Source organism: Artemia franciscana, chromosome 2, assembly GCF_032884065.1.
Source record: "Artemia franciscana chromosome 2, ASM3288406v1, whole genome shotgun sequence".
In the NCBI taxonomy this organism is placed as follows: Eukaryota; Metazoa; Arthropoda; class Branchiopoda; order Anostraca; family Artemiidae; genus Artemia; species Artemia franciscana.
In genome coordinates, this window is record NC_088864.1 from 16,459,525 (window position 1) to 16,477,355 (window position 17,831).

Consider the following 17,831-nt stretch of genomic DNA (forward strand, 5'->3'; position numbering starts at 1 on the left):
GAACACATACATCTCTGAAGCTTAACTTAAAGAAGGCACGCACGTTGCGATTTTTTCAGGTGGGGGGATGATAAAGAAAAAATGATTGTGTGCATAAGAAGTTCAGAGAAATTCAGGATTTCGGTGTGGCCCAGCCACAAGGCCCTCTCCCTGCTTAGGTCTCGGACTTGAAGTATAGAACGAAAAAAAGAAACGCCACAATAAGTAAAAATACTAGTTCCGTAAAACATTTGTCTACTGGCCGTCGATTATAATGACAACAATGTAGACTTGATGTATACGAAGTGTGTCCATTACTTTTAAGCCCAGCACAAGGACGTGTTCCGTCTGGACTTTTGACAGAATTTCCATGTAACTTGCTCAGAAAAGTAAAAATGGTAAGTAACAGTAAAATAAAAATAGAATACACATTTTTTTGCTAAAATATCGCACAGGCGAGAATGCTCAGAAACTTACCCAGAAAGGAGCAAATGGTAGGTTGGAACTTGCTGCAAATTAAGTACTGTCAATTAGCAAGAGTAATTGGTTGCGGCAACATCGACAGGGCTGCACAGCAGAATTATTTAAGTAATGGTTCGACAATCGCTCAAAGTTCAAGAGCTGCATCGGCATTGGAGAAAAATGACCTTTTTTGGCCAAGAACCAGAATATGCCCTAATTGGACTTTATACCTTGCATTTGAACAACTATAGGTTTTGCATCGGTTTTAGCATACATTAGCAGAGACGAATAGAAATTAGGGCCTTTTTAAATAATTCTGATCCAGTTTTTAGTATAAAATGTGATCAGATTTTGCTAAGCATTCATATTTTTTCGCCTGAAGTGTCGAAATTATTATCAAGCAAAAATGTTTGGCGCTAGAAAAGTTACATTTGAATAATTACTAATTAAACATTGGAGTTAGCATAAAAAAACATCTTAAAACTTTTCTAGTTATTAAAATTTCAATATCTATTTTTAAATTCAAAACAAGAACTCAGTTGGAAATAAACCACCTTAACAAAACGGAGAAACCCAACAAAACTTTTTTTTTAGCTCAGGAATAGCTTTTCACGATAAAATTGAAAATGCAATGGGAGTTTTTCCATTGCTTGTACTTTTTGTTTGCTAATTAAAACAAAATTTTGAAAAAACCTACGCGTGCTTTACAAAATTTGAGTACAGTTCTGAAATTAAGATAAAGGAATGCATTAGAAAACTTCCATAAAATTTACTTTCTGAAATATGTAACTTTCTTCAGAAAAAAGAATTACATGAAAATCCAGAGGGATAGAAACCGCGATTGCATATTCTAGTACAGAATAAATGATGCGCACAACCTACCCAGAACATTCCTTTACTGACGATAGAAAGTGATTGTTAAGATCAGGGAACTGAAACGTTCTGAATAAGTGTTCTGAATAAGCGTTCTGAATAACTGAAACCCTGAATAAGTGTGCGAGTGGACGCCATCTTGACTATCACAAGTAACTAAATAGACAAGAAAAGAAGGGTAAAAAATAAGCAAGAAAATAATAAAATAACTCATTTTCAATAAGGCAATTAGGTTGAACTTTATGATTTTATAATGGTTGCGCCAGGCACCAGTATCATCAATTCAAGAAAACGCAATTAAGGGAAAGGGTCAAAATGACCAATAGACAGTTTTGTTTGCTTTCTTCATTGAAAATACCAAAAACATAGGGGGCAAACGCCCCCTCCGTATCTGTACCTGCCAGGTTAGAACGTACAAACTGATTTTCGAAATTGATCAAAATACTTTCAAGTCTAGGTGTCCCAGAAATCTACGGCTTTTAAGTAGGTACATGATTTTCTTTTTAAATTAGTGTTGTTTTGTGATTTTTTTTTTTTGTTGGTGCAGTCTATGGTTTTCAGCTTCAATTCGAGGGCGTATGTGAAAAATTTTAGCTAAGGGGGAAGGGTGTCGGTATTCCATTTTCGTAAGGATTAAACTCATGTTGGAGGGATGGGGGTGCAACAACAGGCCAATGATCCTTTGGGGGAATAGTAAAATGTAATATTTTGCGTGTTCATGATGAATAAATCCTATCTTAATAACGTAAAGTCTTCATATCCACGACGTTCTTATAAATACTCACTTTACGTAATGTTAAATTTTGAGGGAGTCTAGACACTCGAAGTGTTTCGGACATTTTTATTTTAAAGAAATTATTTTAAGATACATGAACTATATGAGCATATTATTAGGTAAAATAAATAATACAAGCTTAGTGGCAAAGTCGTAAAATTTCGTTTTGGTTGGAGGGGCTATCATAGATAGGCCCAGGTATTCTATTTCAAAGTTCAGATGTTTCTTAAATCATTGATTTATGGTCTGATAAATTCTGAAAGCAAGGCTCTGGATAATGATAAAAGGGGTCGTGTGACCAAGACATAGGCCATTTTCGTAGTTGAAACTTAGTTAAACACGAATAAAGAATACATCTGCTTCATTAGCGCTGAGTTTCAGCGCAACCTCCGAAGTTCTATGAGAAGGGTCGAGTTGAGACCATAACCTGAGTTCAGACATCCTTTTTGCAGCTGGTCTGCCCAGACAAATGGGTTTTGGCCATCTGCGAACCCTTGGGGTAGAGGGTCTAGCCAGGTTGTAAACATAAAGTCCACTTAAAAACCGGTTCAAATTTAAATTAAACAGCTGGCTATTCAGTTAAAAACCAAAAAGGAGAAGTCGTAAAATAATCGTAAAATTTTTACTATTAGAAAAGTTGTAATAAAAAATAGGATTCACTTCGTTTTACCATGGACACCAGGTCGAATGAATCTATACTGTTTTGAACGCTTCTTTAGTGCTGATTCTTGTTCAACTTCTCTTTCAGTAGTTGCTACCTAAAAATTAAGTGAAATGATAATAATGACACTAACACTATTAGTAATAATAATAGTAAATAAATATAAATAATATTCTATAATATAATATAATATAATTTATAATAATATAAATATAAATAATAGTAAATAAAATAATATAAATAATAGTAAATAATAGTAGTAAATAAACACTAATAGTAATAATAGTAAATACATATAGTACATATGGATTATGTATTATAGTATTTATAGTATTATGAATTTAATAGTAAATAAATATAACTCTACATATAAATGATAACACTACAATATTTAAGGCACAGTGCAAACCTTTTAGAGGTGGTACCAAAGACTTCTTTAAAGAGGGGGGAGGATGTGTTTTAAACGATTTTTCTCAGTGACGATCCTTAGAACGGACCTTATATAGAGGAGGAATTGCCGTATCCTCTGCATGCAGGTAACCTTTGAGGGATGGGGCGATTTTATAGTTTGGGGTTTGTTGCTTGAAAAAATGAACTGTAGATGACTTAGACTTGAAATGACACTTCTTCTGGCCGTAACTCATATAAATATATCCCCCCGGCTCTGTTGAAAAATTTTCAGCTTAGTACCATCCAGACCAAATATTATATATATATATATATATATATATATATATATATATATTATATACAAAAAAATCTTCTTCAATGAGATTTAGTCAACAGGGTTACTTGACTAAACTAACTTGGCTTGTTTTGTCTTTACAATTTCATTGAACAAGATCGGTGAATGACCTTGCGTCACTCATTTTATCAATGTTGTCTAATCCATCGCCTAGAGCCTTGCCAATGTTTTTTAAATGACATAGTTAATGAAAAAATTGCAATGAATGAAAGTTTTCGGAAAAAACAAGCAATATATTCGAGACTTAATGCAAGATGAAACCTAGTGAAATGCGTCGACAAATTTACTTTCTATAAGATGTAAAAAAAAAGCAATCTTTATTTTTGATAACGATAATTTTCAATAGATGCTATGGAAAAAAATAAAGCAGAAATCACACATTTTCTTTTAAGTATGGGATCTTTTTATACCATTAACCCACTAAAAATGTCTTGTTATAAGCTTAGTTGTACACAGGTCAAACTTTTAGGATGAGTGGGGGCAAGAAGGAACGAACTTGAATCTCACAACATAAAATGGAAGAAGGCTCTATCGAGGAATCTCCGGTTAAAACCCTATATTATTTCACCCTTTTGCAGGTCGAAATATTTAACCAAGAAAAAGTTCACTGATCGTATTTTTTTTCAATAGCCAAACAAGTTCACGTGCGTAATCAAGAATTCTTCTCAGGTGAGGGGGGTAAGAAAAAAAAAACAATTTTAGTCGATGATTTGAACAAGAAGTGCCGAAAAATCCGGAAATTCAGGGTTTTGGGGGAGGAGTCAGACCCTAAGGCCTTGCTCAGCGTAAGTCCCTGAACAAGTGTGCAAAGTATCTTAACGTTTTCTAAATTTTATTTTCATTTGTCGCAATTTGCCAATTAAGGACATATGGGGGATTTGCCCGAAATCAAATAAGCCATATTTTTGCCATCTATTTTAACTCAGAAGTATATAATCAAAACATTCCATTTATATATAGATGCGCATTGACTTTTTTTTATATACAAATAACAAACATATAACATATAACGTATAGGATATTAATATACATATATAACATTCCATATACATATAGATGCACATTGACTTTTTCTCGAGGGGGGGGGGGTATTAGAAGATTTTTCGGAGGGGAAATGACATAGATATAACCAGGACTGTGCTGGTCCAGGACCAGGACCAGGAATTGTGATGCCGAAGAAGTCAAGGTTTGGGAAATAAGGTTGGGTGATTAGAGTGGTTGTAATTAAGTAGCATGGACTGAAAATGCTAACATTTATGAGTCCAATTGCGTATGGTGCACCCTAGTATCAAATTTGTCAGAAATAGGTTGAATAATGGAGTCCGAATGAAACCAAGGTTTGAAATATTTTCTGATACAATGAGCGGAGGACCTTGTTTTAGTATTTCTTATTGAAAAATTCTTTTTATAATTTCACAAGATAATTAAAAAAAAACATACTCCAAGATTTTGAGAAATACATTTGCCTATGCCCCCCATGTTTCGTGAATTGACGCCACTGACTGATGCATCCGAAGACAAATAGATACCCAAAAGTATTGAAAGCCAAAGGGTCATAAGACTAGAAGCATCACATACAAGAGGTGGAAAGGGCTCTCTAATGTTTTCAGCCCAATGCTAAAAGCGAAGTACATAAAATAGCCTTTTTTTGGCAAAAAAATTCATTTTTTCTCCAACACTTTTAGAACTTTTTTTTTGTAAGGCTGCCTGCCGAAGCTTGGATTACATACATTCTAGCATGCCTTGTTATATGTTTTTCGGGAAGTTTTGCAGTTTTTCAGGAAGTTGGCAACAGGTAATTTTAAATTGCGTGCAACTTTTTGGATGTTATCGCCAACTTCAATGAAAAATTGGAATTTGCGGGAAGTTCTATTGCGGTGCAAATCATTAAGATGTTACAGAACAATAAAAATATCGATTCTACTGACTGCAAGCAATATACGTCATATTTTCATTATTGGTGACAAAAGAATAGGTAAAGATAACTTACAAATCTCAAAACCCGTTCTTGGGCAGTCTTTCTGGATGACACCTCATTCCATAAAATCCCTCTTAAGAATAGGAACTCATGATCGTGCATCGCAATCGTTTTATCATAGTCACTACTGATACGAGGGGATTGAAACAATTACAAACAATTTAGGAAGGACAAAAAAAGAGGAAATAAACTGCCGTTGAGTGATGGACCTGAGGGTTCTCCTCGTGCAACTACCTGATCAACTCGTATAATCATAATTTTTACCATTAACAACCTTGAGATTTTGGTAATGGTAGAAGGTCTTTTAGGGGGGTTCCAAGGCCGTATCCGGGGGGTAGGTAGATAGGGTGTTTGAACCTCCCCCTTGAAATATGAGTCCGACTCATAAAAAAAAAATTAACAAAAATGTATATATATATATATATATATATATATATATATATATATATATATATATATATATATATATATATATATATATAATGGTACGTTTTTTTAAGTTTGTTTTTGTACCCTCTCCTGCATGTATTCTGAGCCAAAGGACCCTCTTACGTAAGTACCTGATCTGAACTCAATAGTCTTATTTTGGGTAATTGCTCTAACCTGTCGACTAGACTATTCCAGATAAGTTGTGTAAATTCAGATATTTCACGGAGAATTATTGAACAACAATCTAAATACCGAAAAACTACTTAAGCATTCAAATCATCAAGACTCATTAACATAACCATATTCATTACAATATTAACGCAGTAACTGTCTAGCGTATAAGTGGGGCATAGTCCACATACAAAGACTTCACAACAAGGTTAGATAATTTTGGTACTTGAAAGGGTAATAACCGTGCGTTGTCTTCTTTTGAATCACTTTACTTTGAAGCTAAGAAATATATTGAATTAGTTTTTGAAAGTAAACACACCCGTCTCTCATGATCGCCATCAACCAAAAATTTAGTGGGAGGGCCAATTTTTTTTTCAATGAAAATACCGAAAAAAGTACTTTTCAAAATCTACAGGGTTAATTGCCTTCCCCCATTTGTGTTCATCAAATCTTTATTTACGGAACGATCTGGAGGTAGATGTTCTATTCAAAATTGTATCTTTTTAGTAGATCTCCACTGACTAGTGTCAACATTATATAGTAATCTATAAAGTAGTAGCTAGTCTAATTCGTCCATTATGCACGAGCAGGTAAGTCCAGGAATATGAATTCTTGCAGGTTTTCCCAAATGTTTATGACTTTTTCCATGTATTTTTGCATTGCCCGAATATTCCCCCTTAAATTAATTTATACGTACCTGCCTGTGTCGGAGAATATAAATTCTTGCCGGTTTTCCGATAGGTTTATGATTTTCTATATAATTTTGCATTGTCCGTACATTGACCTCCTCCTTAAATTAATTCATACGTACCTGCGACAGAGATATGGCCATGAAACTTTGGAGGCTCAGTCCCTCCCCTTTAAACTGGAAATTCCACAAAATATATACAATTTTTCGCTGTATATTTTTGTAAAAAAATATGCTTAGAACTGTTGTAAATCCAAACCCATGGAATAATTTGACCTATCTGGCAACGGAAACCTGGCTACAACCAGAATAGCCCTGTGCAAATTAATTTAGAAAAAACGCAAAAGCATATAGTCTGTATTTATACACGTGCACATACGCGTGGCCAACGCAACCTCCCCTTGCCAAAATATAGTTCTTCAATCTTACATAGAGATTTTATCACGCACTCACGAAGGAGGAAATGTCAGGTACTTTCCCATCCCCAAATATTGTGTTAAATTTAAGGGTACCTGTGCAGATTATAGCGACCACATTATTTTTCTTGATCTGTTGTAGAACTGGATTCTCTGTGTACATTTGGAGATAATTAGCTCGGCCCGGGTGAGATAAACTACTTTGCAGGCATATTTTAATCAAATATTTAATATATAGAATTGGTTAAGATAGGCATTTAGTCTGTATAGTGGGTTCTGGACGGCCTGCTTTCCATATTTCTCTGTTATACTTTCCACAATTTTGTTACTACAACATTATATTTTCATCGCATTTTGGTGTATTTCATTATGAATAACTTCACTGTTTGAGTGTGGTCGCTATAATACACAATTAACAATTTAAGTTTCCCCTCTCACTCCAAAATAAATTATACAGCAACAGCACATGGGAGCAGGCACATATACGGTATTTTTACTCGGGGAAGGAATGATAAAAAAATATAATTCACATAAAAAATGCCAGAAATTCAGAAAAATCAGCATTGGCTCCAAGCCCCCCTCCATACGCTCCTGCATAATTTTTTTTTCAATATAGTTTAGTTATTTTTGGGTATTTTGTTTCAATTTTTTCACCCCTCCCCACCTTAAAATAAATTATTGCATATTTTCCTATTTGTAGGCATAGCTCTGTAAAACGTATACTGGTAGATGAAAAAAATGGACGTAATTAATTAATTTGCTTAGCTATGATCGTGGGAGATTCAGAAAGGGTTAAAAGATAAATCTAACCGTTGAAATAAATCTTATATCTTTTCTAATTTTTGTGGTCCCACGAAAATGGTCATTTTTAGTTTCAAGTCTGTTCACTTTTCTCCGCCCCTTTGATTAATGAGAGGAAATTTAACACAAAATTGGAAAACGAAAACGCTTCAGAACAGCTCTAAACGTAAGATAAGAAGCACTCATAAATATTAATGATTTTTTCTTTGAAAATAGCGCAACGGACATTATTGAAAAATTATTCTTTTATTCTGTGTACCTGTCAATTAGTTTTGAAACATTTTGAACATTGACTAAATCTTAGTGACTAATTAAGGGAAGTAAAAAGATAAGAAGAAGTAAGAACATAAGACAAATTTTCGACGATGAGGCGTAGCCGGGGATCTTTTTACATTATAACATACTAAAAAGGGGGATGCTTCATAGGATCTGCAATAACTCCGGGGCGTAGGGACATATCGTACATAATCTCAGTTGGGTACGTACCTGAGGGATGAGCTGGGTAATGGTATGAAAAAAAACATTCCCAGTCCAATTTTTTCTTCAGTACGCATCTATATAGATTTTTTTTTTTTTTTTGGGGGGGGGGGGCAAAGAACAAAAACAAAGGACATATTTCGGCTTCTGTTCGTTCTATCTCTACTGCTTTCTCGAATGTAGGTCTAACCCTTAACCCTGATAAATGTGAATTCCTTCATTTTGGTCCTTCTCCTAACCCATCTAGACTTAATTGTTCTGAATAGCATTCCGTGCGTGTCTTCTTTAAGGTGGTTGGGCATTACCCTTACTAACAATTTAGTCTCTTTTCGTAATGAAATTGTTTCTGATGCTAAGTTTAAACTTCAAGTGGGTTATTCTAAAATTGCTGCGAACAGGGGGAAATACAACCCCAAAGCCCTTTCACAAATTTATTCTTGCTTTTGTGATCATTCGGTTTTATATCTTTCTGGATTGTATCCTGTTTTAAAAAGAAAAGATTTAAAGACTCTCAAGTCATCTTATTTTCGTTTCCTCCAATTTTTGTCGTATCTTCCTCCCTGGTACAAGAACAGTGATATGGTAACAAATTTCGGTGCTACACCAGAAACTATCCGACTCGATACATTTTACCATTAACCCTTTTCATGGTCTTCTAAAATGTTTTCTACAGTAATTTAATGTGTTATCACAAGTTGTTTTTTTTCTTTTTTTTATGTGTGTTTGTTTTCTACTCCGCTGTTTCAAGTGGGTCACAAATAAATTATTATTATTATTATTATTATTATTATTATTATTATTATATGAAACATCTAAAGAATTAATCATAAACGGGTTGTGAGTATGACGATGACCCCAAGACTCCTACTTCACTATATATACTTTCCTGATCATCAGGAAATTTAAGAAAGATTCCCAAAACATCCAGTGTGCACTGTATTATATGAGGCATCTAAAATTGTAGCAAACTTGTAGCAAAAAAAAAATAATAAAATTCTTACATAATTGTAGCAAAAAACATAATTGTTACATAAAATTGTAGCAAACACTCTTACACATAGTCTATTTGTACTATTTTTTTTATTAACGAGACCCCGTCCCACCGCCCAAATCCTAAGTTTTCCCCAATATCTGGGAACTTCTTATTCAAAATATCATTTTTATTATCCCCCCCTCCAAAGAAAGGTACAGCGTACCTTGCTGGAAGCAAGCCTTAAATCTGAGAGTTTTTTTCTCTGACAAAATGCAAGTAAACCAGGCAGATACACCCATAATTTTGTTCCGGGAGAGAGATGACGTCCAGGCAGGGGCTGTGAATTATGGGAGGAATGGTACCCCTGGGTTCAGAAAAGAAGGCAATGATTAAAAAAGAAAAAATAGGTGAATTAAATGAGGAGAAAAAAAGAAATAATGCGGACAATGAAGATTTATGTTGGGGAGAGCGACTAGAGCCGGAGATCCTCCTAGCAATTTTTCGAGGACTCTACCATTTCATTTGATTCCATAGAAACCCTGAGAATCAAACAATACTAAAAAATTCGTAAAAATAGTAAAACAGCCTAGATTCCCATGTCAATGGACAAAAACGAGCTACTTCAAGGCGCAACTTGTAAACATTTTCAAGTTAAGAACTATAGATTCAAGTGGGTCGTTTTCAATCCCAGAAACATAATAAGCATCAAACTCCTCAAATATTGGCATATACCCACATTCGAAATCAATGAATAGAATTGGATTTGAATTAGGGGATTTGAGAACAAAGGGTCATGGGAAAAAGAAACAGTGTTGTGTATTTAGTTACTTTCCCTTGTGAAGACTGATCGAGTGATAGTATCAGTCGCTGATTCCTGCGGTTTTCTAGTTAGAACCGCTGAGTGGTTCTATTTTGATTCATTCGCCGTTGTTTTATGCAATCATGTCATTTGAGATGGATGTGGTGAGAGCGATCCTGGGAAAGAGTTGTTATAATGAAGTTGTGAAATGTGACAGTTGTCACTTTTAAAAGCTAAATCAGGTACCTAAGGAAGTCAAGTGCACAGGGGTTTCCCCAGAAAAGTGGGAGGGGGCTAAATATTTTGACTAGGTATACACAAAGACACACTCAGGACGTCTTCGGGGTCCACCCCGTCCGATGTACAAAATTGTCTGCATTTCTGGGACTTTTTGATCATATTACAAGATTATTTTTTATTATTATTGCGCCCTCCATCTTGCCAAAAAGATTCCTCCATGCATATCTCGGTATATATATATATATATATATATATATATATATATATATATATATATATATATATATATATATATATATATATATATATATATATATATATATATATATATATATATATATATATATATATATATATATATATATATATATATATATATATATATATATATACAACAAGAATATACAACTTTTACATATCAGGCCAAATAAAAATAGTAAATTCGTAAGTTACAGTGAAAACATTACCGAAAACTTCCTTTGGATCAGTGGCTGATTTGAAATAAGTCCCGATTTCAAATATTCTGAAGATCAACTGCCTAAGTCCTGACCTCGAATAAATATATTTTCGCAAACTTATTTAACACTTAATTATTCACCACTATACTACAGGTACAACCGGGGTTACGTTTCGGTGGAGGGATGTGGCGGAGCTCCCCTGCACACTCGCTACACCACAGATGGAAGCAAAATTGAACTAGAGTTATCTAAAAAATTTTATTAGACTATCTCAATAAATGATAGCTCTGTGAAACTTGCGATTTACGGCCTTTGGATGTGTGACCATGAATTTAGAACGTCCTTGAAATTTCTAAACATTAGCACCCTTGAAATTTCAAGTCAAAGTTTATAGCGAAATTAATAGAGGATAAATTTGCTAATGAATGATCGGCGGTAAACATCAAGCGAATCAAATGCAATTATATCATGGAGCTTTTCAGGGGGTATAGTGAAACTCCATGCCAATAGAAATCCAGCTCACCTGTGGGGATGCTCATTTCGGGGGAACTGTCTTATATAGCCATTATTTCTTCAAGGTTTATGATTAAAGTAATTGTTTCCGATTCCAAAGGGGTATGAAATCCCTAATCTATTTTCACCAGTTAACTTCTAAAAATAGTTAATCAGGGTAATTACAGACAGCATGTTTGTTGTGCAAACTAATATGTTTAGACTAATTTCGAAAGTGACAGAATGTGTCGAAAATGCGAAAAAACAACAACTGTAAAGCCGTTTGAAATACTAGTTCCTCAGAAAGCGGCAGTTGGCTTTTTGGGATGATTAAAATCAAAGAGTAAGTCGTTTTTTTTCAAATGCAATTGAAGAGTAAGTTCAGAAACCTTCTATATATGAGAGGGGTTATCTCTCTCCTCAACTCTTTTCTCTAAAGTTTAACTTGTGCGTCACAGAGATCACGATCAATGTGAATAATATACTGGACCATTTGCGCAAAAACGGGTGGTTTAGGGAGGGATGACAGTTTTTCTCAGACATAGGCTAATTGTTGCTTGTTTTAAAGGCTCTATTTAATTTCAATTGCAGACCATTAAATTAAATTCGTCCGTGTTTAATATTATATTCAGGATCACCCTAAATTTGAGTATGGCTGTCACCACCGAAATCCCACGCTCGTTACGCTAAAGTTAAAATTTTGCATACCAGTGTTTCAAGAAGGGTGCTCAACCCTAAAAGTCACTTCTTTGGGGTATGTGAAATGACAAACACGATTTTCAGGTGAAAAACTTTAAGTGAAAACAGGGTTAGGGTTTAGGGTATGGAAAAGGGGTATGATCTTCTCAGAACACTTCTCAGAGGATAACCGTCCTTGCCTAATCTGAACAGGTAAGAATATGAATGGATCCATCATTTTAGAATTAATTTAACATACAATGAGAGTTGATGTGTTCCCCCTCAGTCTTTATACTGTTCGCTTAGCTGAAAATAAGTTACATCAACAGAAAATAAGGAGTAATTCTGGTTTACAATTGGTCCAATAAGATTGATATGGAGCATCGATAAGTCGAGATTTACTAGGTTCCGAAGACCATTCGCGAAAAACTGGGAAATTTTGACTCAAAATGCACTTTTTGACACTTCAGGTATTCCTTCTTTAAAAAAAAAACATCATACAAGCCTCTCCTTAGCCGTATCCTGGAGGAGGGAGTACCCGGTTTGAACTACCCCCACCCTCCGAATTCTTTTCCGACTAGTTAAAAAGTAAGAAAAATACAAGGAAATTTTCACACGCATAAACTTTCTTAATCAGTAGTCTTTTCTACTCCTCCCCACCTCCCAAACAAAAATCCTAGATACGGTCCAGGATCTCTCCCTATTAGTTGATGAGCAATTCTCCAATGCTGCATAACCGTAGTATTTATAAGCTTGATATTCGGTTTCCAACCCCGTGGGAGAATGACCCTAGGGACTGAGAGATCATACAAAAACAGTTTTTTTCTAGTTCTGAACTAATTTGGCTCAAAATATCCCGAATATTCGCTTAGTAGAGAAATTTGTCCAGGATTCACTCCGACAGTGTTTCCTAGTGGCATTCCTTGTGACGTGATGTGATCTCTTTTGCTACTTAGAAAGGCACTAGAACTTTAAATATCCATTCGAAGAATCCAATTAAACTAGCTTACAGAAGGAGGAGTTTAGAGTTATTTTTATCGTTACGACAGGCTAAATAATATGTAGTTAGTTATTACTTTTAAGAGTAAGCGGTAGCCCCCCCCCCTGCAAAAATCGAATTTGTCTTATAAAACTTAAAACGAACAAAAATTCCTATTTATATGAGAAAGCAGCCCCCCTCAACACCTCGCTATTGAAGCTAAAGTTTTTCGGCACTTTTAAAAAGTTTCTTTTTGTTCTAATTAAACGATTCTTGTGTTTCAGGAGTCGTTTTTAAGGAATTAAGGCAAAATTTAAACTTTAGCGTAAAGAGCAAGGTGTTGAGGAGGGTGACAACTCCCCTCATTTACGACATAATTTTGTTTATTTTAAGTCTTAATATTGCTCCTTATTTTCAGATGAAAAACCTTTTTTAATTCAATTTCTGATCTTTTTTTTAATAATGCCATTAAATCCGGTTCATCTCCACGAAAAAACCAACGCCCGCGGATATATCATCTGGACAATTAAATACCAGTGAAAATTACCCCGGACAATTATACTTAACATCCCCACGCGGAAAATTGAATCGGTAAAGAAAAAGCAAAACATATAAAAACAAAATCGCATAGAAATTCGTGCAAATTCCACCAGCATAAAATTTCCCTGAAAAAGTCACCTCCTGGAAACTTTCCTCTCCATGAAAAATTCTCCCCGTGCAAAATCCCCCAGCAAAAAATTCGCCCTCCTCTCCCCATCCGAAAAATGTATACATACTTCCCCAAAACAAATACTATACGAAAACAATGGGCAAATTTTATAACTTAGACCTTTCCCCAGGGACTGCAGGGGTTTACGCTATCCCCAAAGACATAGTTATTGGTTCTTTCAACTATGCTGAACAAAATAGCTATCTCAGAATTTTTATCAGATGATTTTGGGAAAAAGTGGCGTGGGAGGGGGCGTAGTTACCCTCAATCTTTTTCGTCATTTAAAAAGAACACCATAGCTTTAATCTTCGTTCGAATGCGCCATGTCATGATGTTTTAGACCCATTGGGTCAATACCATCATCCCTGAAAAAAAAAATAAATAAACACGAATCCTTCTTCGCCAAAAAACTCAAAATTCCATATTTTAGCAGATAGGAGCTTGAAACATCTACAAAAGGGTTCTTTGATATGTTAATGTGTTATTTTCATTAAGATTCTTTGACTTTTACGGGGTGTTTCTCCTCTTCTTCAAAGAATCAGGCAAATTTTCTCAGGCTCGTAGCCTTTGATGGGTAATGAAACCTATATATTTGGAATCAGCACAATAAACCAATTCTTTTGATATATCTATTAGTATCGAAATTTCATTTTTTAGAGTTTCGGTTACTATTGGGTCACGTCACTCCTTTTACAGTTTCTTACCCCGAACTGTTTGGAAACATGGCTGAGCCATATTAACGCTTCTTCACCATGATAAAAAATGTGGCCCTGATTTTTGCAATGAATTTTATGAAAATTCAACTAGGTGGGACAATTTGCGCAACTTTATCCAAAACTAGTGAAAGTAAGGCTATTTGAATTTCAAATTAGATGGATTCTAAGGAGTGTATAGATGCGCCATGAATCGAATCTAAATTCAACGATTTGTCATTGTGCTCAGGGCTAATGCATATTTATGTACAGCACATTTTCAATATTAAGTCTCGAATTAGCGAAGTCAACAAGATGCAAGAGACTTCTATAAGAAAGCAAAGAAAGCAACATCCTTTACTAGCTGAATCAGGTAAGTGCACAAAGCGACCAGGGCCCAACCCCTCCCCCAAGCGTCAACATTTCTTAGACTTCCCGTAATTTATTTTTAAAGAAAGTTTCTTTCATTGTTATCACGCTTTACTCCCACCCCTTTCCCTCCAATTATTTTTTTTACGTGATCCTGTGAACTATACACGTTTCATAAGTGCAATAATCGGTTACTAGACAGAAACTGCACAACAGACGCACACGTAGGAGCTTTCGGAGGAGGGGAATTTGCCAAACATCTAAAACCAGCGAATCAATTGCGAAACTAAAAACCACTCATCCTTGAATGACATTGATTCTCCTTGATCTACGCACATGGAGCTAAACAACTCCTAGAATCGATCTTCAGTGTTTGTTGGGTCAACCTTCTGTTTCAATGCCGGTCTACCCCGATTTACTTATATTTTGATTCAAGGCGTTCCCCTCTGCGGAATATCCCCTCTGACAATTCCTCATATAATTTTGGATGTTCGTTAGAAGGGAAATAGAAAGTTCTGCTCACATGTTTAAGTCAGAGGCAATGCTATTGGAGGGAAACATGCCACCGCTCACATCGTTATTGCCCTAAACGCACCCGATCAAAATTTTGAGATAGTCATTTTGTTGAAAATAGTCCGAAGGTCAATAACCATGCCTCCGGGGTTGAGAATCCCCCTTCTAGCCCCCGGGGCAAGGACTGTAATCTGTGCAAGCTGCCATTGTTATAATATAAGGTTTTTACGGGAAGAATGGTCGAATAAACCTTGGAGGGCGCTCTTTCAATTGGAAATCGAAAGCCCCAGTGCCCTTATTATGATTTGAAAATAATCGGAAGTCGACCACCCCCTCCCATGCCCCTTTTCACTGTTATTAGGGAGGGTCAGATGCCTCATAGGATGCATTTTAATACCAAAACATTATAACTCTCATTGAGCCCTCAGGTAAATACAGAATTAGTTCTAAAGAAGGGGCGAGGGAGGATGGAGGTAGATATTGATATTTAATCCTTCTTGAATTATGGGCATATTTATTGTTAACGTTATTATTATGAAAGTAAAGAATAACATTAAACCCAAAAATTAACAGAATTTATTCTTATGGGAGGGGGACTGCCCCCTCCTATACCCACTGCCCCTTCTTCATTCCTAACTCCCTCCCCCCCACCCCCTCGTGGTCGTAAAAACTTTGGAGGCTGCTCATTCGATTGCAAATTGAGAGGTCTAGTCTTTTTATAAGTCAAAAGTGATTTGAAACAGGCCAGCCCCAATTTTTTTATATCTGGTCCTTCTGCTGCTCCTTAGAACATCTGATCGGTATTTTGAAATGTCCATTTGTAATTTCTCCGTGACTGCTCAATTCTGCATACGGGGAATGTTCCGCGGGGGAATTTTCCGGAGGGAAACGCGAGCTCCATTACATTTTACGTAAGTGAATCGGGAAGGGTCCTTTTCTCCCAGAATGTTGATTTTCTGTTTTTCTTTATTTTCAGGAGGAATGAAAAAATTTCACAAACTTATGTGCAGTTATAAATGACTCAAGAGTCTTATTGTAAGCAGTCTTATTTGAACGTATTGGTCTCTTATGTAGGCTATTTCTTTCTTTTTACTTCACACTAAGGCTTACAACCTATCATGTGGTACCATATCATAAACTTTAGCCTAAACAAAGCTGATATCAACGGATTTCTTTACTTCCTGCTGGGACTGACCTGATTCGAGTTTGTCATAGGGTGCAATTCCCACGGTAAAACACCTGCTTCCGCAGGAGGGAGTGTCCCTTCTTAAAAAGTTTAATGAAATTTTGACAAGAGCCCTCCCTTTTGGAGCCCTAATTATTACATGTATTAGAACAACAAGCAGTACAGTTTGTATCATACAGCGACGTCATAAAAAAGGAACTATTTTCAAGAGTCCCTAATAGTAACTGTATATTAACAGTTAAGAGTATGACAAGGCCTCTGGTTTAACTTCTAGTGGCACTCCTCTTAATATTCTGGTCCCACCAAGGTATATATACGGGGATTTTATTTAAATAAGGCAAAATTCAAAATAAAAGAAAGAGCAGGTAATTATGGAGTAAACAGGCAATTATGGAGAAATCGTAAATATCTAGACTTCGCTATCATTTTAGCCAGTCAATGAAGGTTCTGGCCTCTCTTGCACCCGGGACAAAATTTTATTGATGCCTCCACTGTCTCCCACAAACCATTCAGGCGACAGAACATTCAAAATATACGAGATTTTTAATTGTCAACAAAATTATCTTCGATTAATTAATTAATTAATAATATTTTAAAATATATTTTTGTTTTATAATATAATTTCAATCATGACAAAATGATTAGTTAGATTGTTTATTTTAAATTTTGCACCCCCTAAAATTTCCGCACCCGAGGCAAGGACCCCTTTTTTCTCCCCCCCCCCCCCTATGACTGTCTCTGAGGCCATTATGGTTGCAAGCTAATGTTTTTTTGTTGAAAAACATGGCGGCTACCACATCCGTTTTTTTCATTAATCGTTGGCACTACACCTATGGATGTGCAGGCGTAGCCGTTGAGACACCGCTGCCGTTCAAAGGTATATATATATATATATATATATATATATATATATATATATATATATATATATATATATATATATATATATATATATATCATTCATACTGGGATTTGCGGGCTTAGGCTATCACTTATATTGTGGTGCTTATTGATAACTCCAAATCATAAATATCAAACTGAATCGAGCAATGAATACAATAAAAGCTCCGTTCAATTGTTTGCAACATGAACACAACATACCTACTACTAAAAACTGAGCACCAAGAACAACTTCTGAAACATAAGAGCCGTTTAATTAAAATAGGATACTTTTTCAAAAGTGCTGAAAACTTTAAAAAGGTAAAAAAAAGGTAAAGGATACGGCGTTAGACTTTACAGTCCGTACCGGCGGTGCTGATCTCCGTTTCTTGGCCCTTCAGCCAGGAAG

General features: G+C 35.4%; 1 protein-coding gene across 2 annotated transcripts in view; it reads right to left on the minus strand.

Moving 5' to 3' along the window:
- Nucleotides 1-2,697: 2,697 nt before the first annotated feature.
- The window catches only part of LOC136037939 (ATP-dependent RNA helicase SUV3 homolog, mitochondrial-like), a 377,602-nt gene continuing 362,468 nt past the window's right edge, over nucleotides 2,698-17,831 (minus strand). For both annotated transcript variants that reach the window (XM_065720820.1, XM_065720811.1), the window contains one exon: nucleotides 2,698-2,847. In XM_065720820.1, the coding sequence (XP_065576892.1) occupies nucleotides 2,746-2,847 (102 nt within the window). In that variant the 3' untranslated portion in view covers nucleotides 2,698-2,745. The remainder of the gene's footprint in view (nucleotides 2,848-17,831) is intronic.